A 26244-nucleotide genomic window follows, 5' to 3' on the forward strand; every position below is an offset into this window, starting at 1 on the left:
GGAAGGAACAGTACTTGAGTAAATTTGTCTTTGTAAATTTGTCTGAGTAAATTTGTTCTTTGACAGATTCTTATTGCTCTCACCAACACCCAGGAGGATGAACAACATCAAAACTAATCAATAAGCAACAGCTAGATATCCAAGTTCTTCAAGAGTCCAAGACAGCACTTACTCCACATTTTTATGGGTAGAAATTCAGAGATGAAAACCTCCTTGTCAATCATTATTGACTGTATGACTGTGACATTAGCAAACTAATCGTATCATTGAAGAGCTAAAAATCCTGTTTGCCTTTTAAATTCTCTTGCCCACTTCAGCTAAGTAATGAGAGAAATTAAACAGTGACCTAGTAGGTGTTTCAGGTTGCATTTTTCCTTGAATCTTTCTTGGGCTTAAGAAACTTGGCAGGAAATGCCATGTAAATCTTTCACAAGAGCCATGGAGTGTGACCCACACAGGATAGACAAAGGTGTGTACCCTAGCATTTCTCTGAAGGGCACAACAACCCAAAGCAGCTATGTTAAACCATGCCAGCCCTGGGGGCTGCTGCCTAGCAAGCCATACAGTGTGCTGAGTGGGCTGAGCAGCGAGTGGCAGCTGGCAGGAGCTCAGAGGGGCTAGAAATAGCTACAGGGAGACAGCAAGAGAGGACTCAGGAACTGGAAGGAGCAGGTGAGAGAATGCATTGATGGCAGAGGGGAAGGCAGGACGGAGAGGAGATGCTCTGAGACTGAAATACCCTGCTACAGCTCTTATGGTAGAAGTCTGCTGGTGTTTTAGCTTCCCATTTAGTTATACAGAAGTTACAATTCACTGTTTACTACAGTTTAGTTATACTTCACTGCAGTCAGCATGGGCCCTGGTAACCTGAATCTGGGTGTGTAAATTAGCCTGCTCTACCTTTGTCTCCACTGTATCCATCAGGAGTGAGTGTCGAACAAGCCTGGGAGTGGATCACAGTGCAGCACTCACTGTGCAAATGATCTAGTCTCTGGAAAAGGTTGAAGAGCTCACAGAAAGGCAAACTGTGGGACAGCACCAGCAGACAGTCAACACTCTCATGGGTCAGTTTGTGTTATTGCTGCAAATTAGACATCTTTTTACAGTGAAAATAGGAACTGTACACCCCAACATGCAGATCCATAAGCAGATCAGACAGGAGTGGAAACAGGTCCTGTACAGGAGGCGAAGCTCATTCTGCTATACCAACCCCAGTTCAGCTGCCAGCAGCACCACATGCACATATACAGTGCACTGTTAGAAAGGTGGGAACTTGTGCCATGGTGTTTTTACAGGACTTTACATATCAGCTTATGAGCACATCTGAAAATACCTAGAAATTTTTGAGGATGGTAATGAAATGGAGACCAGCCTGGGCTGGGATTCTTTATTGTGGTTAAGAGGGCAAATAAATGAGCTGTGAAGTATGTTATGCCACTCTCATTTCCCTATGCCTTTTATTCAGGGCTTTGACTAAAAAACACTACATAAGGCCCAGAGGTTTTACCGCTGTTTAATTAAGTGTGGTAGTTGCTAATTGCACAACAAATAGTCATGATTTTTTCTTTTATTAAACGTTAATGTGCACACATAAGCAAAGACACTTTTGAAAAAGCAGTTGATAAGTCTAACATTACCATAGTTTGACATAGTAGTAATAGCAAAGATGATAAAAAATTATTTTTTTAATAGTAGTCTACAATTGACACCCAAAGGAAACATCAATGGGGATGGATTATAACACTCAGAACAAATTAACTGAAAGAAACAAAGGAAAGTTTTAAGAAAGAACAGGAGAAATGGGAGAAAGGAAGCCAAAGAATGGAGGCAAAAAAAGGGAACAAAATGAAGAAAAGAAATACATGCCAATTCAGAACAGCATGCCCTTTAAAGAAAAATCATTGAAAACATACAAGAGTAATGTCATGCAGACAGCTGAAAATTATTTTTCATTTGTGATGGAGATTATTGAAGTTTATTTTTCAATCTTTTTTTATTTCTGAATCACACTAAAAAATCATCAAAGAAAGATAGAGATGAAAACCAGGCTAGTATTTATGGCAAGAAAAAGCATGCATCAAATAGCAAGGACTATAAAAGCTCTTCAGAATATTCAGTCTGACTTCAACAGGATATTCTCACTCCCTATGGAGCATCACGACACTTCTCTACCACTCTTCTGCCTGGCTGTCTTGTTTTACTCACCATAAAGCCTACAAATTCCTCAATTTCTAAGCATTTTTTATATAAGATTGGCAGAGGTCCCTCAGGACAGGAAAGCTCCAACTGCTGCATGATTCAGAGATCAAACTATGGTAGCACTGAACAAGATGTCTTCTTATCTATACTTCAAAGCATGTGAAAGGACATCAAATATTCACTCACACTCTCATCCTTCATCCTTGTCAATTGCACCTCCATTTGTAGTAGGCAGAAGAATTACCAAGCCGCTTTCTCCAAAGACACAAATATTCTTACAGACAGGGCAAAGTTGAGCAAGAAGTGTTGTACTCTTTTTTATGGAAGGGAAAACTTACTCTGAACCTGCAATGTGCATTTGTTCCCTCACTGAAGTCTGGGCATAGGACTTGGGAAATTGACACTCCAGAACTGCCAAATTGACGGTAAATACAGTGTTATTTCTCCACAGATAGTGGAGTCATTGACAAATCTTTTATTAACTTCAAAGCATTTAATTCTCAGTTAAGGACTACCTATAGCACTTAAATATTGAAAAAGGTAATAAAATGGGTGCAAATTGCTTTAAAGCTTTCTCTAAAATCCACTATGTTGTTCCAGTGATACAGGGAATGTTGAGAATCACTGAAGCCGTGGTCTAACAATCTTTGCCTCATCCTTGCAGAGGTCTTTATTGCCCCAATGTTTGTCCTGACTTACCAGACAGAGTAGGTATCCTTCTACAGGTATACATCTGAGAGTTTGAGGTCAGCACGATGTAATTTTCACTGCTCAGTATTAGACTGCCACAGCCAGGATTTGAAGCCACTGATGGTGACCTGGACAGAGATGTGACTGGAAATGCTTGCCCAACATTCAAAGCTGGTAGGATTGCATGGAGAGCATCTTCCAACTGGGGAGATGTCACACCAGTTGGAAGATGTGGGAGACCACGTGTGCACAGCCTGAAAATGGGGCTTGCAGCCTAGCTTGATGAAGAGCTTAGCCACAGATGAGGAAGATAGCAAAAGCAAATTTTATTAGCTAAGTTATTTGCAAGCCACAGTTAGCACATTTGTTATGGAGTTAGCTCTGTTGGAACAATATCCATTTCCCAAGGCATTCTGGATCCTCTTGAACTGCTTGCTTTTGACCTCTAAAGCACAGTAGCCATCTCCTGTGACCGCAGATCATAAAGTTGCCTTGCAGATAAAAATTATGGAACCGTGCATTTCCTTCCTGAGAGGAACAGCTGGGGTATCGCAAATAAATTTGTTTAAAGATCACGGTCAAATGAGCCAGTTTAACATCATCAGTGTGCTGCATTCCTGAGCAACACAGACACGATCTTCTGCTTGGTGGGGTGGGAGGATGCTTTCCTCAGTTCTGGGGCTTTGTGGTTGAAGTATTGAGATTCTTTCAGATTAGATGTAAGGATATATTTTATGATAGATTCACAACTCCCTTTTGTTCCTGTGGGAAAAATGAAACAGAAGGGCCTCTGTGTTATACTACTGAGGTTCTTTGATAGTTTCAGATATTTTCTGAGGCTTGGCATCCAATGTTCAAATTCTTTCTAATGAAGAGCTTATAAAAACAAGCTTTGATGACAGTAAATACTAGAAATTATGAGGTAATGACAGGTTGCATGGGTAACCATATTTTTGAGCAACTTAAATTATATGTAGAGTATATCTGTAATAATTTGTTTCCACATCTTGTCTGTTTCCATGCCTTTGTATGTGTAAAAGATTCCACATAAAAATGCAACACACTTGTGGAAGTGTGCAAGTTTCCCTTCAGCTCAGATACTCTTTGTAGAAGCTGAAGATAACAGTATAAAGTCTCCAAATGTCCTTTGCTTTTGGAAAAATAAGATGGGAGTTTTCATTTTAAAGATGGTGTGGTGAGATTAATGGTGTTTCCTGCCAGAAGCACAGCAGAAAGATATCTCTTCTGAGCACTAACGTAGTTCTGCTTTCACTGTTGCAAGGTATTTACACATTCACAGTAAACACAGAGCAAGCCAATTCAGTGAAGCTTAGAAATGGTTGATTTGCATTATAGCTAAAAGTCAGAGATCATGTGAACAGCAGTGCCCTGAGAATCTAATTTGAATAATATTTGAAAACTTTATTTTGATAAGTGTCATTCAGGAGATTTGTGCAGAAAGCTTTACTAAGATAAATGTTGAAGATAACATTATTCTTGCTGCCTCTGATGTATGCAGGAGTTGATAACAAGCTGATTTCCTTTTTCTGACGGATGATTACACACAACAGATGTTTTAATTTGATTATATCTACGAGATAAGCAAAATGCTGTGTTAAGTCCAAGCACATTTTATAAGTTTTTCAAAACATTTTACAATGAATGTCCTTTTGTAAATGTCCTTGCTTGAGGCTGCGTGTGTTCTCATAACGGTGCAAATTATCAATTACAAGTTGAAACCAGTGATTATACAAAAGAAGAAAACTGAATTTAACAGTAGCTGTAATTCTATGCTCTATGATAACCTAAATTAAGAGAGAAATATGATTCAAATGGTGATACAGGGCACAACAGTTTCACACTGCTCCAAAGAGGACAACATGTTCTTCAGCTAATGATACACAAGACAGGCAGAGCTTTTATCAAGGTTGCTGAAAGGCTAATGCTCCATACCAAGCACCCTCAATTTGAAAATTAACAGGAAAATGTCAGTTTTGTGAACAGAGCACTGCAGTGAAAAGAGGTTTTGAGTTTCAAATAATACAGGCTTACAAAATTTGACTTTGATTTAAACTGAAATGCCAAAATTTCTCTGAAAGATAAATCTCTTGCCTACCTGTGGTGAAATCAAAATGTTGTATGTGTTCCCATATCCCTTTTTTTATATGTAACATGGTGAGAACAAAAAAAAAAAAAAATTCAAAACTATAGTCTGCTTTAAAACAAAACCCAATCTGTATCACAGCAAAAAAATAAAAATAGGACATGTCAGTTTTTCAAGCAGATTTCCTATTTTTATTTTGAAAGTAGCTATAACAGAACTTGTCCAGAGTTCATCAGTGCTTTTATTTGGGTCAAGCTACTTATTCCAGTTACTTCATTAATAGTTTCAGTAAGGCAGTATCAGCATACCATGTACCTGGTTGCCTTGTGTCATTCCAAACAAAAATCACAGGCATTAACTCCAATGACTGCTAGTTGGTAAAGTATCTTGTCATTTACTTTATGAAATGTATACAGTTCAAAGAGCATTTCCTTTAGTGTTTATTCATCTAACACCAGACACCTAACAAGTAGATGTCTGTACTAATTATGTTCCTTATCATCTGCTCACTGTGTTTAGAAGGTTTTTAAAACATCCAGACTCCTTTCCCTCCTTGGATGACCAAGGGAATGTGGGTGATCTGCTGCCACCATAATGGCAGTTGTGTTCATCCAGCAGTTGCCCTCCATCCTTTGGCTCTTCAACCTGATCTGGGACTATCCCATCTCAGTCAAACAGGACTGCTCCATTTAATGGTGAGAAAGGCAACCGGTTTTCTCAGCCATCTCCTGGAACTTCAGTCCAAGACTAACTTTTAGGCAGCTAAAGTAAGTGGAGATGTCTCACCCTACACCACATATATCAGCTCTACACAGGCATGAATATTATGTTGTGTTAGTGTAACTATATAGGCCTTAATTCTGCATCTGGGAATTATCTTGCTCTGGGATTCTTAAATAAAGCAACACTAGAGCTAATAAACTAATCAAAATAACTGGTTTTTTTGTGCACATCAGCAGTTTGTGGCTGTGAGCAGAATGGTTTGGAGTGTATGTTAAGTACTGTGAAACAACAGCTTTTAGTAACAATGCATGTTTTGTAGAAGCTTGAAAGTGTTCTTCTATGAGGATAATGCTGTAGTTCACACGGGATTTTGACAGAAATACGATACCAAAAGCTAGAAAATAGTCAGAATAACAAAGAGAGATCATTTATACTTGGGAGTTTTATGGACTGTTTTAAAAGCTGTACTTAAAACCTGCAGCAAGGAGAAGTTAGTGTGTTTTCACTAGGAGGCCCTGAGATAGAAGAGGTACTAAATTGTTTGTGTTCTGGGTATATATTTCAGGCTCAGAAAGAAAACACAATATTCAGTGCTTTGATATTTTCTAAGTGAGGAACTGAACATAGCTGTCTTCCCCTACCCTGTCAGGATGGAGATTATTATTTACACCATTAATCTCCTGCTCTTTGAAGAGGACCTTCTCTGCCTCAGTCAGGCTGAGGTTAAATACTCACAATTTCAATCTAGAAGAAAATGCTATCTGAAAACAGGGAACTGGGAGCTATGAACAAGGAAATGGAAAGAAATTACCAGCTTAGTCTTGTTTCATATATTTTGGTTCTCCAGGGAATCCTGATTAAGCTGCATTTGGGCCCTAACAGGGAGGTTAATAGTACTCAAAAAGGCAAAATATGAGTTTTCCCTAATAAGCTTGTCTGGGATAAATCTGTGAACCAAAGCTGGCTTTACTTCAACTTCCACACAGGCTATTGGTGACAAAGACACTACTCTCCCCCTGAGGATACCCAGGTACAAAATCTTTCTAGTAACACTTCTCACTCTCATGGGTTCTCTGAACATCCAAAGAGCAGCTGTAGCGCAATCCTCACTGCATGATGTATCTGTAAAAATAAAGGCAGCGCTTACAGGGAAATATCAGATTCCTGAAGTCCACTTGTAGAAGACTCCTCACTTGCTGGTTAATGGGTGCTGTATCACCTCATGTGAGAGAAGGGGCGGTGATGCCTGGCTGCACTCAAGGATTTGAGACTATTGGAAACCTGAGCACAGCCCTTCCCAAAGCTTCCATCTCCTGCAAGCCCCTCACCTACTGCTAGGCCCTGGATGAGAGAGACTGGGCACAATATGCCCATATTGGAGAAGAGCCATAGCACTCATGTGAGGGAGAGAGATGCAGGTGAGACAGTGCCAGGCTTGCCAAGTCACACCTGGACTGTGACAGGTTTGAAGAGTAAAGTTTTAATATTAAATATGTACTTATTTTCTTTGAAACTTCTTTTTTCATATTGGAAGGTAGTCACCAAAAACCAAGAGGAGAGTTCAGCACATACAGCCAACTTTCTAAGCAAACGGCAACTCTTTGGCACCTGCAGCTTGACAGCTCCAAGGAGAGAGCAGTGTATATACTGTGCACAGAGCACAGAGTGTATACTGTGGGGGCTGAGAAATGCTTTTGTTTAAGTGGATACTGGAAACACCTTCTAGCACAGAGCTGGTACACAGGAACTGATAAGAACACGCCAGTGTGTGCTCAAAGGGGAGTCTGCAACTTTTCTTACCTCTGGAAGGTAGTGACTGAAGTGAATCTTGACTATATTAAAAAGAGGTGAGAGAGAGAAAAATGCTCTTGGAGAGGTTTATGAGACTCTGTACCATAAACTGAGACTTCATGGTGAAAATATGCATTTAGGGAATTTTAAAAACTAAATTTACATAAAATCACAATGATTTTTTTTAAAAAAAAGGTCTGTTAAAATTCTTTATACAAACATTTACAAATTCAAGGAGAGGTGATCTGGGACATTCAAAGCACGATTACATATATTCCCCCTGAGGGCTTACCCCTTTTTCTGAAATACCCAAATCTGTATATCTAGTGTTGTAACCAAGACAAAAACAAACCAACAACGTTTGAACAATTGCCTTCAAATTATCCCTACGTGCATCAGTTTACCCTTCAACAAATGCCCAGCCATTTAACTTAGAGAGGAAGGAAGACTGTGAGCTGAAAATGGGTCTCAATACAACTGCTGGCTATGCAGTGGCTGGATTTATGCTGGCAGAGAGCTCAGGCCTTATTCAGGTTCAAAACAGAATGGTTCTTACAGTCTCTGACTGGGTCATGAGAAGCCGGCATCACCAGTATGGTCCTACTCTCTAAATCCTAGATGTAACTTCCCCCTTTCAGAGAAGGCAAAATCTCTTCTGATAGAAGTTCCTTTGGAGAGGGATGGAACTTCATTTGTGTCACATACACAGCATTTGAGATAAAGTAGTGCACGACCAGCCTATTTGGGAATAAAATATGCAGCAGGTGACAAGTTGTTCCAGTCAACTTCAACATCTGCAAGCTGAGTGCCCAGCTAGTCTGTGTGAACATTTCCTGCTATTACCCTGACTTCAACTCCCCCCTGCTCCCTGCCTTAGGTCATCTGGGGGTTACTTTCTTCTTTCCGATACCAGTTCTGCAGAGGAGGAAACAGACTGCTGCAGCAGCATCGTTAAGGTCAGGGATACGGATGCGAGGAGGAGCTCTGCAAAGTCCCCATGTCCCAGATGACACGACTGGGCTCTTTTCAACTCGCAGGGAGAATGAGCCCTCCGAGCTGGCGGTTTCCTGTCGACCTTGATCCTCCTCGCAAGGCACGGTGCAGCTCCGGGCGGGCGGCGGTGCCCGGTCCCCGCCTCGGAGGGAGGCAGGCGGAGGGATCCGGGCTGCACGTCGGGGCTGGGAGAGCCAGACCTGAGAGGGGCTGGCCTCTGGCAGATGATTGACACCCAACTGGGTGAGGTTTCATGTTAAAAGGAAAAAAAAAAAAGAAAAAGGAAAGAAAAAGGGCGAGAGCAGGGGAGGGGGTGACTGTGGGAAGGGGGAGAAGGAACTACTGTAAGAGTAAGAAAGTCCTGCCCAGCTGTTTGCGAAGTTTTAAGATTTCCTGTTTCCCCTGCAGCGCCGAAGTGAAGTTTCAGTGAGTCACCCGCGGTCCCGAGCAGCGGAGCGGCGCAGCCCCGCTCCCCGCCAGCCCCGCCACCGCCGCCGCGGCCTCCCCGCCGCCCCCGCGCCCCGCCCGCGGCTCGCCGGCCGATCGCGCCGATCCGGCTCCGCGATGACTCCCCGGCTGCCGAGGAGCCTGCGGCGGCTGCTGCTGCGCCTTTCCCTCTGGGTGCTCATGGGCAGCTCGGTCCCCGCTCTGCTCCGGGGTAAGTGCGCGCCGGCCCGCGCTGCCGCTTGACAGCTGCCGGGGCCGGAGGCAGCGGCGGGGCGGGAGGGGAGGGCGGCCGGCGGCGAGAGACAGGCGTCCGCCGCGGGAGGCGGGGGACACGGTTGCTAAGAAAGTTTTGAGGCTGGAAACATTGCAGGAGGGGCGAGCGTGTTTGTTGATGGCCCTGCGGGAGAGAAAGCGGGGAAGAAAGGACCGGGAATCTCGGGGTTTCGCGGCCAAAGCTGAGGTCCGTCCGTGGAGGGAGTAGTGGGGAGAAAGGAGCGGATTTGGCAGGAAATCAGCAGGGTCTGCTCGAGCCGGAGGAGCCCGGAGAGGGCATCTGGGGAGCTGCCTGCGGTGGCCGGGGAAGGGCTGCAGGCCCTGCCCGCAGCTGATGCGGTGGCTCCCGCACCTGGCGCCGGCCCCGTGCGTGAGGCGCGGGCCGGGGAGCCGCGGCCCCTTGGCAGCGCCGCTCCGGCCGCGCACCGGCTGTCCCTGCACACGGGGATGGAGCTGCCTCGGGTGGCGCGCGGGGCGAGGGCCTGTGCGTGGCCACAGAGCCCGCTGCTGCTGCGTGGGTCTGCACTTGGTTACCAAAACTCGTGTGAGTTTCTGCTAAGAGCAGAGTTTATCCGTGACTGTGAGCAGTTGGACTGAAAAGCACTCATTCCTCTGGCACTGACTGGGCATGTTGTTTGGCTCGCTTTAAAAGTGACACTTTATAATCCTTACCCTGCTTCTACTAGGACATCCTTAGATAGGTTTTTGGGGTCTGTGGCTTGCAGTATTTTTCATATCATAATTTATAATACGTTACGAGCTTAAAGTTCCACTGCAAAAACAAGATTCCTGCCCTGAGGAGTTTTCTGCCCCGTCCTGCCAGTAGTTATCCACATCTGTGAATTAACATCTGTAATATCAAGGTTAGGCCCTAAATCACGTTGCAGCACAAGTGGTGAACCTAAAAAGAGAACAGCAGATTGCAGCAAACTGCATCCAAAACACTTGTGAAGAAGTAAGTAGATTTCTAAGATGTCTTGTGATGGCACATCTAGTTTTAGTCTTCAGGTAATGTGTGCAAATACCTGGGCTAATACAAACTTTGCTCTGGGCCCGCTGATTCTCCTGTCTGGTCCCTTTGTGGTCAGCAGTGATCCCAAATTTTGGCAGAAACATATCAACATAACATAGATAACTCTTGAATAGCTACTGCCTTTAGCTATGTGCAGTTTTGAATAACTTCGTGCTTCATTAATAGCCCTGTCAAAGTCAACAGGTCTTGCATACCTGCAAAGTTACTCATGAAAGCTTAGGGCAGAAGAACAGTGTAAGAATAAGACACTATGGTATCCCACAACTCAAAATTATATTAAATTTGAGGTGTGTGGCTTCTTTTTAATTTTTTATATATATTTTATAGCTTTTCATGAATATGAATCATACTCAACTAGTGATGGCTTTTCTTTTGACCCCAGCCCCAAACTTTTGCAGATTGCCATTGCAAAAACTTTAAATGGAGAAGCTCAGTTTTCATTAATCTTGTGTTATTTATTATTATACTGTTTTTTTTCTACTCAGTCAATTACAGTCTCAACCTATGGGTAGATTTAAAAACAGGCATAGCTCAAGAGTTTGTTCTTCTTTCTTGTCATAGGTCCAGTGAGGAAAAAGAACATAAACTGGCTATAATTCCAGTATTTTCCATACTCGTCTTCATCTACACCCTATAATAACCAAAACTGAGTTGACCTGTTGTCAGATGATACTCTATCCCATAGCTCCAAAAGCTGTTTTGATAGTCACCATAGGATTCTGTTGTGCCATAGAATTCTATTACAACAGGAAGAGTGGATCAGAAAGCAACAGTTCTGTGGAGCAGAAAGTGTGAGGTTTGGATGTTGGTAGTTATTTGGCACCAGAATGAAAACTAGAGCTGCCAAATGCTTGGGGGAAAACAAAGCAGAAAAAAAACCCAACAAAAAAGCTACTTATTTTGTAAATAACTCAGCAGTATAGTGAGATTGAAAAAAGGAGATGTATCAGTCTGAAAAGAACTCAGTTCCCAGGTATGCCTACTAACTAGCCAAATGGCTGGTTAACAAAGCACCAGCTAAAATTTCATTTTAACATTCTTCACAGCAAAATATTAAACAAGAATGACACATTCCCATAAGGATTTTGGACAAACCCACAAATTCATGAACAGATTGAATAGGAATTATCTACTTTGAAAAAGATACTCTTGTGTCCTGTTCTACACACAAGTAATTGACTTTTTTTTTTTCCATAGAGTAAAGGGGCAAGATGTGATTTTTGTGAATGATTTTGAATGATTTATTGAGCATTTATTCCATGTCAGTGCAAAACAGCAGTTGCCCATGTAAGAAATTGGTATTCATGTGTTCAAGGGAATATGAATTTCTAGCTTATCTTTGGGTTATCATAACCAGAAATTTGTTTTTTGGAATCATCCATATAATAGTTGTTCATTGCTGAACATCAAGAACTTAGTTTCTCTATTGAGCCAAGCTCTATTTGCATTATTGTCTATTTTTTTGAAAGCCATATCAGAGTCAGTTAATTTTATAGTATGAAAATCAAATTTAGAGATTCAGACATTTGCAAAAGGGAAGTAGCAGAGCAAACATCTTGTAATGGGATGGAACATGTTTGTAACAGGATTGAGTCTAAAATGTATTCCTGCCCCACATTAAAACTGGCATTTTTCCAGGCATTTCAGGAGGGAAGTAGGGATATATCAGAGATGATATTGCATTTTCTTCTATTTATGGGGTATCCTTGAATTGTGAGGCTTTTATACCTAAGACTTTGAAAAACACTTTTGTTTACTTGCTATTTTTAGTTCCTTGGCATAACACACTTCTGTAATACTCAGGTGGTGAATTCTGTATTGGAATGGTTTCTATTAAAAAATTATGAGCCTAGGATCTTAAGCTGCTGCAAATGAATATAGTTCCATTAGCATTAGTAGAGTTAAATAGAGTTATAGCAGGTTTCCTGAGACAGTTTCCAAAGTAATGTCAAAAAAAAGGGCAATGGAGTTTTTCATATTCATAGTATTTTTTCACTCATATTTTATAAACGCTTGCTATTATATGACCTATATTTAGTCAAACAACATTGCTTCAAAATTAAATTCTCCTTTCTGGGATGAATTGTTACAGTTTCAAGGATGCAGCATACTATAATGGTGCCTGATAAAAGTTATCATTGTGACAGGGTTAAATCTGAACATAGGAGGAAATACGGTGTCAGGCTCTTACCAGAAGGAAAATTCCTCGTGGTTTGATTTGTGGAGGTTTTTGCAAGTTTGTTTTTTTCAAAGGCTTTTAGAAAGCATTTGTTCTTTAGAGGGGAGAGAAAAAAAAAAAAAAAAAGAGCATAGTATCTCTGTAACAACAGTTATTGGAGCTTCCAATGCTTGTATTTCCTCTGCAAGATATTTTTTAAGTGATATTTTAATATTTTTTGCATTTGTGGCATAGGAACTCTTTTCTCAATAGTGTGTGTATGTGCTATATGCACTTTTTTAGTGCTCACTGCCACTTCTCTGACCTCAGAGGAAGAGGTTACTTACTTTCAGTACTGCCAAAGTGAGCAAAACCAACTGGTTGAGCCCAATCTGTTGCTCTTGGATCTTGTATAACAGGGTTCATTTGTATCAGCTAGATATGAAACATGCTCAGTGCTCTGTGCAGTGACAGATTCTGATGGAAAGTGTCTGTGCAATCTCCACGCTGGCTGGCGTGGCTACAGTCCATCGTTGGTGGCACAATGAAAGGCAGGGCTTCCAGCCACCTCTGTGGTTCCTGGGTCAGCAGAATGGGCTGATCTACTACAGTCTTGATTTGTCCATGGTTCCCACAGCCCTTCTGGCACCTGACAAGCAGAGGAATAAAAGGGTGCCCTGAGGCAAGTGGGAGACAACAGCATCATTTCCTTTGCCGAAGAGGAGCCTTCTGACTCAGGGGAAATACCCAGGTAGGCACATCTCAGGAACATTAGATAGTTTGTATTGCCAGAGCACTGCAAACTCAGTAAAACTGACTGAGATATCAACCAGTCTCTAAAGATGTTGGAGAGTACAAGGAGTTCCTAGCATGAAATAGTGGAGAACCAGTCCTGATACAAAAAAGAAAGTTGGCTGAATCCTAGTCTAAGAGAGTTAGTGCTGAGATTTGGGTTACTTAGTAAGTCTTTAGCAGTAACTTTTGTTGGTGTTAGAGGGGTTTTTGTTTCTTTTTTTTTTTTTTTCTACAGGATAAAGGGAAGTGTTTTTGAACCCTTACAAAATAGTTTCAGGAATAAAATAAAAGGTGATGAAAAAATACTTGCGCTTTTCTCTGAACTCTTATTTCGAAAGTTAAAATAGACTAAAATAAATCAGAAGGAATATGTCTTGGCTTTGACAGCCAAAGTCCTTTTGAAGTTTAATTTCACTGGCAGGTGTTGTATTAAGAAACAACAGAGAAGCTTCTTACTACCGTGGATAGATTGCTTTTACAGCAGGGAGTGGGTGTACACACTGGGACAGGGCAAATGCCACTGTAAGCCATAGGTTGACACTAAACATTTGCAGAATTGGGTTCTCAGTGACCCAGCAAAGTCTTCAGCAGTTGTTTTTCGTATTATGTCTGCTCTCTGGCATAGCAACAGAGCAACAGTAGCACTGGCATTTGTTGAGTACAACATTTTATATCCTACTGCCTGAAAGAACACAGTTTTAGTTACTGTACTGATGTTTAGGGTAAGATATGTAACAAGAGCAAATTGCTTCAAACTCCATCCACTTACGGAATCTCATCCAGAGGAGTAGTTAGAACTAACAAATCTCACCAGGAATTGCCTAATTCTGTTTTTGCTGGTGACAGCATGCTCCATTTGTATGTCCATTAGCTTCCAGGAATTTAAGCAGAATTTAAATTGAAGCAGGTATTAAGAGCTCTGCCCAGCAGTTCATATGGACAAATGTCAGCTTGTTTGCATTGCTGCAGAGCTTTAGCAACTGTTCTAGATTTTAAGAAACAATAACATTAGTAGTGTCAGGGGAAATACTAGTTGCTGATTTGTCCATGGTCATGCATATTTTTTTGAATATGCCATTTCCTTGCTCTTTCTCTTGCTGTGAATGTCATTGTAGTTACAGCTGGAACTACCTGCCCTTTTTTTCATATGGGTTTTAAAGCCTTTTCACCTCTGGGAAGATCATCTCGGGAAGAAGTAGTTTTCCTTTGCTCAAACAACGGGTATTTAGCAAGAACTTCCTGCTGGCATTCATCCCTGAGTTAATCTGGTTAGAATTAGAGCTGGTTGAGAGTTTTTGACACTGTTTTTCATGGGAAAATGCTGATTTGTCAAAACTGAAACAATTTGTGGAAATGTACCAGTTTCCATTAAACTTTCATCAGGAAACATTTCCTTTTTTTTTTTTTTTTTTTGGGGGGGGGGTTTTGTTTCTTCCATAGTCCACAGTGGAATTTCTGATATAGAAAGAGAAATAATCATTAATCAATAATTAGAATAATCACTGGTCCATGGAAGAAAGGTGGGATTAAGTGCATGGCCTGACTCACAAAATGCACATTTGAAACTGGAGCTCCCCCTATCCACTCTCCCCAGGATATTGGAGGGCTGTCACTCTCACTGGGTATACATACACAGCCATCCCCTTATCTACCACCTCAAATGATTTTGATTTCACTCTGTTGTGAGTATGAAAATGTATGAAATGTTGAAGCACTCTGTGGGGCAGGAAAAGCATTTCTCTGACAGCATTTTTAAGGTTGACCTGTAGCCATGTGTTCCTTGGCTCCTTGGGTGGGAATGGCAGTGCTCTGAATGGCTGGTGTCTTCTGCTCTTTGTTTCATCTCGTAATACCAAGCTGTATTCAGAAATTTCTGTCATGGAAAGGAACCACAATTATGGTTATTAACAGTCCTGTTTGTCTAATTCCAGGATTCCAGTTCTCTGCTCACCCAGAGTAGTGTTTTGGCAAAAATTTGACTGAAATTAATAGATTTCAGGAAAAGATAGCAGGGTCTGCTTCCTCTCAGTTAAAGCATCCTTCAGTTGACAGCCCAGCAGTTACATCCCTGCAGTGACGCCTGGGATTAACACTGTGACTTTCCAATGACAATCTGAAGCCAGAGGTATTAGAAAGCTGTCTTCTGTTTCCTACTATCTTCTGTTTGTACCCAAGCACTTCAGCCCACACCCTCAAATGAGCTGTTTCCCTGTTCTGTAAGTAGATACCTGAGGTTTTAGGGAAAAAAAAGAAAGATTTCTCAAACAGCCAAAGCTGTGCGTTCAGCCAGTGATTTGCAAGTCACACCACATTCTTTATAGTGTGTTTATAGTCACCAGTAACACAAGTTCTGAAAGATCAGTTCTGCCCTCTGAGCAGCAGATCAGTTCCTCCAAAACATTGCATTGGTGTTCCCGTGGGCTTCGTTTAATGCAGCATTAAAGCTCAGTTAAAAAACTGGTCTATGCAGGGGACATTAGAAAATGCATCTTTGTTCCTAAGGTCATGGTGACTCTGTCAGGGCTTAGAGACTTTCTTCTGTTAGAAAAGCAAGTGAATTTGCACAGTACACCCAGAGAGCAGCAGGAAGGTCTCACAGTTCTAATCCTCCGAGCAACGTTTTCCAAGTAAAGACTCGAGCGTGGTTCTTACGTGCCTGGGGCACTTTAACAGGTCTCTTTAAAAACCAGCATTGTGCAAGTGGAACGTGTGCAGCCAGACTGTCAGCTGGCATAAATCAGCTTCCTCTGTTGAAGGCGAGGAACCTGCCCTGATTTATACCAGCTGGCAGAATCTGGCCACAGAATAAATAATAGGCAACTGTATGTTATGAGGCTGTAATTCCCTCGAGGGGACTTTTGTGGTATCAGTCTTACGGGAGCCAGAGTGATCTGATTCTCTTTCTTGGAGCTAAAGAGTAATTTGACTGCAGCTTTTTGAAGTCCTCAGAACATGAAGAATGGGAGATTTCAGGCAGTCAAGGGAAAGAGAATACTTCCAAATTTCTTGTGAGGTATCATTAAGGATTTTTACCCAGGAAGTCATGGTAGGGAAATCTGGCAGGATGCAGACAAACTGTTGTGTGATAAGTAGTCCCAAAAAAAGATAAATATCTAAGAAGGATAATGTGTCATCAAGACCAGGCCTTTCCTTTGAAATCAGTTGTGTGCATTTCCTAAGATGTATGAAAACTGACGCTCCCTCATCACTGGTAAGCTTCTAGTGCTGGTGTAGTCAGTTAATAAGGGAGAAAAGTGGAGAATGGGAAATGAGGACTAAAGGACAAGTGCCTCCTCAGAATGTGGATGTGGTTTTTAATTTTGTTTAACATTTTACCCAGAAGGACCATAAGTGAGCTGGTACTCAATTTATTGACTTAGAAAGAAAAGGGGAGTCAGTTAGATTGATCAAGTGTTGACTTGTAATTCTCCTGGATCTAAATATTTTAGATGTGAGATGCATGTGAGCCATCTCCCTCCAGTTTTAATCCTGCTGTGGATTCTGCAGCCCAGAATGGGATTAAGTTCATCATGCCTATACATCACCTGTTGGCATGGTTTGATGGTGCCTGGGGCTTTTGGATGATGATGTGGCAATTTGGTAGATTTCATGGTTTGATGGTGCCTGGGGCTTTTGGATGATAATGTGGCAATTTGGTAGATTTCATCTCACTCACTAATATAAGCACATCTTTAATGTTGCTGTACAAGGAGCTGAACTTTGAAGCAGACCACAGATGATTAGTAATGGGTTATTTCTTCTGGTTATTTTCAGGGAAGAAAGCAGAAGCAGCTATCCAGGATTCCTGTGTGTCTTGAGATACTGATCTAGTCTGATCTCTGAGCCTAATTAGCAGCTTAGATATTGCTGAAAATTTGTTATATAAAGTTGCAGTACATCAGTGGTTTGAATAGCACAGCTTCTGCAATAATTAAAGAAAGGTCTTAGTGCTCAAAGGAAGATTAAATTTCTTACCATTTTGGCTGGCCTTCTGATTTTAGCATTACCAGGCTGTCCTGTCCAACTTTCATATGCTTTGGGAGCTCTGTGGCTGGAGCAAATGTGAAGTCACAGTTACACCAGGACTCAGCATACCTTCAAGTACTGCAGCCAGCAGTGTACATTAATAACTTGTGGCCACTGAAGTGTGTGCTTGGGAAATAGGATAGATGTAACTACATCTTTTTATTTTCCCAGCTTTTTTCCTTCACCTGTCTAGTCTTTTAAAACATTCCTTCTTCATGCAATTAGTATCCACTGTGCAAATTCAGGCTCCACTTGGGATGCTCAGCTCTCAGCTCTGTAGCTATCTTAAGCTTTCCTTTAACGTGACTGAGTAGTGATTTCAGAGTGTTCCATTCTTCTTGAGAAACTTAGAGAAAGGATGCAGGAAGTAAGAAGTAAATCTTTGTGTGTTTCACTAATGGGAAGCATTTAATGAGATTTTGAAAAATTTTGAATAAATTTGTCAATCTACAGTCAGGAACCAATAGAGAAGAGCTGTCATTTGCAGCTGGTGGTTGATCTTTTATTCCTTTTGACTGGTTCTGCCCACCAGCATGCAGCAATTACCCTTCTCATTTGTCTCTGGCATACAAGGAGATCTGTGATTCTGCAGTGACCGTGCTGTGGCAGTAGGCCAGCTGCCCTGCTGTGTACCTTCTACCTCGCCACAGTTCCTATTACCAATTTTCACGGTTGCCTTGCCCCCTTTTCCTACAGTGGTTAGAGTTTTTGCCCTGAAAGTGGGAGACCCATGGTCATGTCGCTCCTCAGCCTGAGAGTAGCTAAACTCCATCAGTGAAGGGTTCTAGGATGAAGGATCCTTGCTGGCTGAGACAGGGAAGACTTTAGCAGCAGCACTTTGCAGAAAAAGGGTTGACATGTGTGTGGGTGGTCCGCCGAAGCATGTCACAGGAGAAGAAAGCCTGTTCCCTGATGGATTCATTCATTATTCCAGCCCCTGCAGGGTGACTGATATTCTCTCCAGGGAGTTCACAGCACAACAAAGAGACACTTTACATACAGAATCTTTTTTCCTTTCTAAACTGAAAACAACCGTTTCTCATCTTCATGAAAAGATCAGAGGGGACCATGTAATAGTCATGACTTCGTAAGCTTCTTTATTTAAGCCTTCACAAAGTAACTAGGTCAGAAATACATTCTTCTGGGCTATTGAATTTCTCTTCTTCCCCTCAGTCTATTCTTCCATTTCCTCACCCAATTTTACCACAAGGGAATGCCTTAAGTGAAAAATTTGGGAAGCTGATCCTTTTATTGCATTTGTAGTATTCTCATCTGGTAAGTATAGTGCCAGGCCATGAGGCTTTCAGAGCTATCATAACCCAAGTTTGCATGTAAACAGGAATACCACACTGTCTGGTTGTAACTAAAACCATATCTGCTCTCTCTTTGTTCTGGATAACAGGTATAGGAAGACATTCAGCAGGAAGGAATTGGTAAACTATTCTGGAAAAGAAAATACAACCAAAACATGTTTCCATTTTTGTTTTTCTTTCTCCGTCAGCTTCTTGCTCACACATTCCTTACTTCTCACATTTTATACTTTTGCCCTAAGGTTTCTGCCTGGCTGGAGGCTTTGCTGTTCTCACTTCTCCCTGAGGCCATGCTGGTATGATGAATATTTATTAGAGCAGGAGAAGCCTAAGGATTCTTATACATATGTGTCCCCTGATTTTGATGTTTATGAAGGAAAATAAAAATGTGATTCCAGCTAAATCACCAATATTCAGTAACTGAGGTTCAGACTGAAGAATCAGGCATATCCTGTTGAGTTATTGAAAAAAATATGCACTTGACCCCAAAAAGTTTTCAAAGTATCTGTATTAGACACAAAAGTTCCTTCTGTACAGACTGGAGGGGATTAACGGCTCCTTATTTTACATGCGAGAAGGAGACAAGATTTGTTGGTGACTTACAACTAAGAACAACTTTTGCATTTTGGCCTATGGTTAAAGCAGTGAACTAGGAAATGAGAAGCCTCTTAGTCTCTGGAGACTCAAACACAGATTTCCAGTTTCCCATGATTTCATCCATTGTATTTTTGATGCCATCATTAAACTGCAGTACAATCATATGTATTAGTATTTCCACAGTTCAACTTGTGTTGCTTAACATGTGGCAAAAAACAATGCAATGATGTGTTAATTACAGTTTCTATAGACAATTCTAGAACTTGTGGGAAATGAACAGAGATCGTTTCAACACTTGTCTATTGTGATCGGGAAACTGAGGTTGAAAGAGACTCATAACCCCTGTTCTTTCTCTGCAGAAATTCTGAATTAAAGCCTTTAGAGCATCTACATTTCTCAAACATCCTGTCAAGTTCAATAATATATTAGCACTTTTTTTCTCCCCTATTTTTCTCAGGTTAAGAGGCTGTGTGCCAGGAGCTTGGTGAGGCACATGGAAGCATTGGTAATTGCTTCTGTTTGATGACTGAAGGCCTCAACTTTTCCCTCAGTTGTCTACATATATATTATTCATGGTTCAGCCAATTTGCACATTCACAAAGCAGGCTTTTTTTCTTCTGCTGGCTTATAGTGTGATTATTAGGCAAGTACCTAAGTTTGAAGGCAGAAACTTACTGGCCTTCTCATGGCTGAAGGTGAGTAGCAAATGCTAGAAGCAAACCACTAATTATTTGAAGTATCTTACCCTTGAAAGCTAATGACAAGGCACATTTACCACTATGATAACCGCATACCTAGAAATAGAAAGCACTGACACCTGCTTTTCCAAGTTGTTGCTTAGCATGAGTACTTAGACTACCCGTACAATCACCACTTTTCCCTTTGAAAGGTGGGGTTTGATTTAAGTTTCCACTGTGCTTTTGAAAATGAGATATAATTTGCTTTCACTAGGGCCTCAATTTCTACTCTATTGTCCTTAGCCTGCAGTGGGTAAGGAAGGAGGAGGTACTGTTTGTTTAGGGAACTGTGCTGTCTTTTTTGCATTCTCAGGTGAGAGTTTAATGTTAATAATTTCTTGCTTTTTCAACATGATGGACTGTTGTGGTTTTGGGCATAGGGAGAGCTGAAGAATTAGGACTAGTACCTACAGCTGCTGTTCTCTGGCTGGGTATGAGATATGGTTGGTCAGATTGGTCAGATTTGCAGGCACTTTGCCATGCCTCGTTAAGATACCGTACATAACATAAACACCACTAGCTAGGGTAATTTGCCTTAAGGCACAGTTAAGATAGTGCAACCTAGCTTAATCTGCTCTGCCAGAATGCTTAGCTGTAGGTAGCAGAGCTCACGTGGAAGTTTGCCACAGTTAATTGGTGGAAAATAAGGTTTTAAGCTGTGCTAACTTGATATTTTAGACTCTGTGGGGGAGGATATTATGAAAGGTGCAAAAGCATCCGTTCAGACAAATGGAAGCTGTAGGAGAATGAAACCACCCCAGACACAAGGTGTGCATTTTTAGCAAACAGGATACTTTCACTATTAGAGTACGGCCAAGGGATGTGATGGACTTTCCAATGTGAATCTCTAAATTAAGACAGAGTTTAGCTTGTAAAACACATATCCAGGTAAGCTAGGGCTTTGCAAAGCTACCTGAGCGGAATGCCTTCACTTTCAGAAGGCCAGACTGGGAATAACATCCATAGAGTCATAGAGCTCTTGCAATCTTTGAATCTGTGATGCAGCAGGTTTCTACCACCAGGCTGGTATCACTCACATCCCTCTCAGAATTAAGACTAGCATCTCCAGAAGTAACAAAAGAGTTAAACTGCTCTGCTAACTAATGTTGTTCAGGAATATTTCAAATATGCATGGGTTATAAAATTTTACATCCGAGGAATTAAGAAAATGTCTCTATTGCTATGGAACACTTTCCTCTGGTATAGTCTAAGCCATTACTGTGTTGGGAAAGCTTGGAATTGTTTTGCCTTATGAGAACACTTTTCAAAACAAACTGTGTTCTACATGAGTGCAGTATTTGTGGGAAATGCCAAAGTGACAGCTTTAGAGAATGAGCTGCCCGTGTCACTGAACAGTTTTGCCAGAAACCATAGCAAAGCATGTAAGTGGCTCGTGGTGTTGGAAGGGATGCTGAGTGGTTCGGCTGCTATGACCGTGCTATGCACAGCCTCCTCAATGACAGTTGTTGAAATAATATTTTCATGACAAAACTATTAATCCACTTGGCATTTGATTAAAATATCAAGGCATTTCATAGAAGGCCTTAGACATTCTTCAGACTCTTACTGATTTCTACAGTTGAATAAGTGCCCTCCAGATGTAGGATGATGATGACCAATGTCCAGAAACATTTGATGACTCTAAAATATTAAACATCCATGAGTATAATTTGACATAGGAACACTCAGAAATTACATAATCTGCTGAAGATCTTATGCTATTAAATTTAACTCATGTATGTGACAATAAACATATTCTGTCCTGCATTAGTAGGAACGTTATGTAGTAGCAGAGGAACATGATGCAGTGTCAGAAATTAACTGAACCATTTAAAAATTTATCAAGTGTCATCATATTTTCACAGGTCTCAGTTGTCAGAAAAAAAAAAGATGTTTGAAGTAAGTGGATGAAGTTTGAGGTATTCAGATGAAAATTGAGAGGCAGTGGTAGGTTCTGAGCTGCTGCTTGGTACACTTGTTCTCGTGATTCTGTCTTCTCTTCCCAGCCGTCTCTTCAATAGAAGGAATTGTTTTGTAGAGACTTAAATTAGTCTCTTCTTTGCAATGTTTCTTATAAACAAGCTTGTAAGTGTGTATTCTGTCTTGAAGTCCTGGTGAAAGATTATGGTCTTGAGAATGACTGAAGAGATAGCTGGGGGACTGAAATAGTGGATTTAGAGTAACAACTATTACGTAAAGCAACTGGGGCGAGGGGGGGGGGGGTGAACCTTGAAAATCCAACTTGAGGTGTACTTTCAAATTTACAATTACATTCTGCCTCGTCACAGATGAAGTGTAAGAGCCTGAAGTCCCTCACACATCCTCGGGCAGGTAGACTAAACATTTCAGATTGGCAGGTCCCTTCATGCTGAGCAGCACCTAATGTGGGAATGTCATCCCCTTACATTGTAGTGCAAGCCCTGCTGGGGCTGGGTGCTGAAAGCCATGAGTGATGTGTTGTTGTATGGAGTGAGAAGTATTGTGTTCCTACATGCAGGTCTTTTAGTGTCCGCAAGTAATTTTTTTAGTGTGGGTGGACCCTGCACTCATATAGATGCATGTGTCCTTAAGATACTCAGTTTTATGATATAGTGAATGAATTCTCTTTACCTGTGTTTAGAAACAATGGCAAAGATAAGGACCTTTCAGTGACATTTCAAGAGAGGTATTTAAGGCTGAAACACCTATTTATGTCAGAATGGGCAGGTTTCACTCATGGCTTTTATTTTCCTTTAAGCTCAGTAAAATTTAAACCTCAAATAGAAACGAAGGAGCTGATCTTTCCTGTCCTTATTTCAGCAGGGTGGTATTGCCAGCTAATGATTCACAGTCTCAAAGGTAACTGGAGGGAGTAATTTGCAAATGCATGAAAAGGAACAGCTAATACCCGGGGGATATGTTAGCAAATTTACCTTTGGCAGACAAAGGAGATGGTGCTTTGTTGAGAGAGATACTTCTTTATCAAGAAATCTGATAACTCACTAACAGTGTACCACAGCAGTAGGATCTTTGCAACAGAAGTCTGAAAAAGAAAGTTTTCCTAAGGTTCAATATCATTAGAAGCGTATGGTTTTATGCATATGCCCTTTTCTCAATACTCAGTATATAATTCCCATTAATAGTTGTGGCAGTTAGATGCATCTATCAAGATAGCATATCCCCAGGGTATTGAATTCTATTATTCTGCTTCTTTGCATGTAACTTGACAGAGACAAATATAACCATCCGAGCTACTGAATTTGAGAAAGATGTGTATTTTTCTTCAAATCTATTCAAAGTGATTCTACTCCTAGGGGATTACATTTGTGTCTAACTTTCCTCTGATTTACTATTTTAGCTGAGCTGATGGATTATGAAAGAGAGTAATTTCTTTTTAATACTGTTTTCCTGAATCTGTCATTCAAAACTTGCTATGTGGGGACAGAATGGTTCATAAACACCATTTTCCTGAAGGAAAATGGCTTCTCACAGTAAAAAGGAGCTCTGAACAGAGCTTCCGCATAAACATGTTTGCCCATCAGTAGCTGACAGAGGAGCCTCTGTGTGTGTGCTAAGGATGTGGACTTGTTAAATGAGTCTTCTTATTTGGAAACAGTTTTTCAAATAGACTAGGAAGGATGGATTATATTCAGGTCTAGAGAAAGAAATTGCACAGAATTATGTCTTATCATAATTGGTAGATTATATTGTCAACTAGTGCCATAATAGCATCCTCTAGTCATGGAATGTGCCTTAACTTAAATTCCAGATCTCTCAAATGTTCCTCGAGTTCAGTTTCTAAATAAAATCAGGTATTTCATGCTCCTTACATTAGTAAGTTGTCCTTTTATGTTAAGCTTAAACCAAGATCCCCAAGTCTAAAATTGTTACTACGATTTCTGCTTGCATAACATCCTTGGTTTTGTTTTGTTTCCTTGTTTGTTCATTAATGGATGGGAGGGACAGATAGTGGCAGTGAATGCACTTTTAAAAATCCCACTAATATTCTCCTTTTATCTGGAAAAACAAATATTTATAAATCCCTCTGATTTATGTAGCTGTGTAACGATTGCAAGTTTGAAAGAACAGTTGTCTGGTTAATCCATTTAAATGCTTATTTTGATTGGGCAGCTGTGAGTCTTTGTGTGCACGCAGCTTCTCCCCACACTTACTGGAGTGTTACAAAATACCATGGAAATTCTGGTTTGGTTCAGCGGTAACCGGTGTACACACACACTGTTTTCTGTTGTACATATAGAGACTCTTGCCATGCAGACCTCATCCTGGTTTAAGATGGCCTTAGGAGCTGTGGCCGAAGCCAGTTTGCTCTGTCAGCTCCCATCCTGGCTGTATGATCCTTGCTGAGATCATGCCTAAAGAATGTGGGTTCTGGATGGAGGCACAAAGCACCCCCTAACTCACGGCTGGAACACGCTCTGGCAGTGACACAAAAGGTGCACTTGTGAAGGGCCAGTGCAGAGACTCACTACAGAGCTGTGCATGGAAACAGTGCAAGAAACTTCTGTTCAAATATCTCTGCCTAGGTGAAATTAAAACACTGAATTTTTCAGACACTGCCTGAATGGCAGGCCTGCGATTTACGTGCTCCAAACCATGCCATTGTACATAAAATCTTTTTATGTCTTACTCATGCTATTTCTGCCCCTTGTGCTTCATAATTCTGAAGTATTTCCTACTTGTAAATGTGATGCTTAATCTTATATTTGAACAGATGCAGCCCATTCCAATTACCATGTTATATTTTACGATTGCTTTTGGTTTTGTGTTTTTTGTGGGTTTTTTTTAATCCCAAATCCACTATTTGAGTTTGGCCTTGTTTGACTAAATTTTTGTCTGTTGTTCCATAGGATCTCAATTCCAGTTTAGAGAAAGGAATTGTAGTCAGAATCAGGATCTTTGAAATCAGAGGTACAAGTTGCAGTTCAGCAGAAGTTTCAGAACAAAAGGTAAAACTTTTGTCTGGGTTTACAGAATGTTTTCCCAGACTAGTGGCTGTTTCAGGTAAATATTCATCACACTTTTCCCCCGAAACAAAGCAGAATCGTGTCGACTGTTGGAATTTTATTTTTTGTGTTCACATTACAGAACTGCAGCAAAATCAGATGTTTCACATCAGGCAGAAAATATATGTGCTTCACATGCTCTCTGTCCCTTTAATATCCTTCCTCTTAAAAAAATTGTAGTCTAAAACCAAAACTGTTCTGACTCTTCCAGCATCCTGTGAAGAGGAGGCATCTGATAGTTCTCTGTATTGCAGAAGCAACAGTCACAGAGAGTAGTACTTGTCTTCTCAGATGTCTCCTGTAAATGTTAACTCCAGACACCAAAGTCCTTTTTCTATACTTCAAAATCAAAATAACCTCCAATCTACCCTTCCAGTGGATTTAAACAACTGTGAGGCCTGAGGTGCTTCTGCAAATATGTCTGGGATGAAACATCAATCCTTGGAGTGCTCCCCAAAGCAGTGTAATCCATGCTGATGAGTCCTGAGCAAACCCCATCTGCCCTTGCAGTGATGATGCCTGGCAGAAAAGACTAACTGCAGAGCCCCTGTTTCCTCTCCTGGAAGGGCTGTGACAGCTCCTCTCTCAGGGCAAGTAACATTTGAAAGCAGCCTGTGGTTTGGAGGCAGCAGCAGATGGCAGGTCCCCTGTGTCCCTGGCACGTTGGGCAGCCTGACCTTTCCCCAGTAGCAGCTCCAGCCATAGCTCCACTGAGACTTTTCTCTGCCCTCTGCAGTGCTACTGCAGCTGAAATATGCAGTTTTGCCCTACCCCAGCTGTGGGTTGCCGCTCCTCATACCACATTCTTCATTGTGTTTGTGTTGTCAGATTGATGTCTAGACTGGAGAGCTCTTCTGGGTCAGGCTGGCCTTTGGAGGGGGAGGGAGGTGTGGTAAGGTGCGGTCTGATTCCTCTGGAAGGGAGGAGAAAGTGAGATGAGGGATGTGAACTAATAATGAGCAGGGGAGCATGACTGATGTTTTTGCAAAATTTTTTGTGCAGATATTCCTCTATGGCCTCACTAGAGAGAAAGGGGAAAAAAAGGAGGAAAGGGAAGATCTGTTGTGTTCACAGTGCTTTAGAAACAAATTTGTGATTTTTCTGAAAATGGTCTGAGGATTTCTCCACGAGGCACATAATTGTTGTTCCCAAAATATGGTGTTTCTTTGCATCAGAAAGGAACATAAAAAATAAGATGTCAGAAGAGATGTGCTTGTGAACGGGCCTTTGCAATGGCACCCCCAGAGGAGGGATCAGATGAGGGCTCTGTAAAGTTGCATATGGCAGGAGCCTTTCAAAGGGGAATATGGGTATGGCTTTCTGACTTCCAAACCTGTCAGGAAAGTGTGTGTCAGTATTTTTCAG

At 41.3% G+C, this 26244-nt stretch overlaps 1 protein-coding gene across 1 annotated transcript in view; it reads left to right on the forward strand.

Annotated features, from left to right (window-relative positions):
• Window positions 1-7781: 7781 nt before the first annotated feature.
• The window catches only part of TGFBR2 (transforming growth factor beta receptor 2), a 61191-nt gene continuing 42728 nt past the window's right edge, over window positions 7782-26244 (forward strand). The window contains exons 1-2 of the mRNA XM_058832581.1: window positions 7782-8743; window positions 8909-9158. Coding sequence (XP_058688564.1) covers window positions 9065-9158 — 94 coding nt within the window. The 5' untranslated portion in view covers window positions 7782-8743; window positions 8909-9064. The remainder of the gene's footprint in view (window positions 8744-8908; window positions 9159-26244) is intronic.

Source organism: Poecile atricapillus, chromosome 2, assembly GCF_030490865.1.
Source record: "Poecile atricapillus isolate bPoeAtr1 chromosome 2, bPoeAtr1.hap1, whole genome shotgun sequence".
Taxonomy (NCBI): Eukaryota; Metazoa; Chordata; class Aves; order Passeriformes; family Paridae; genus Poecile; species Poecile atricapillus.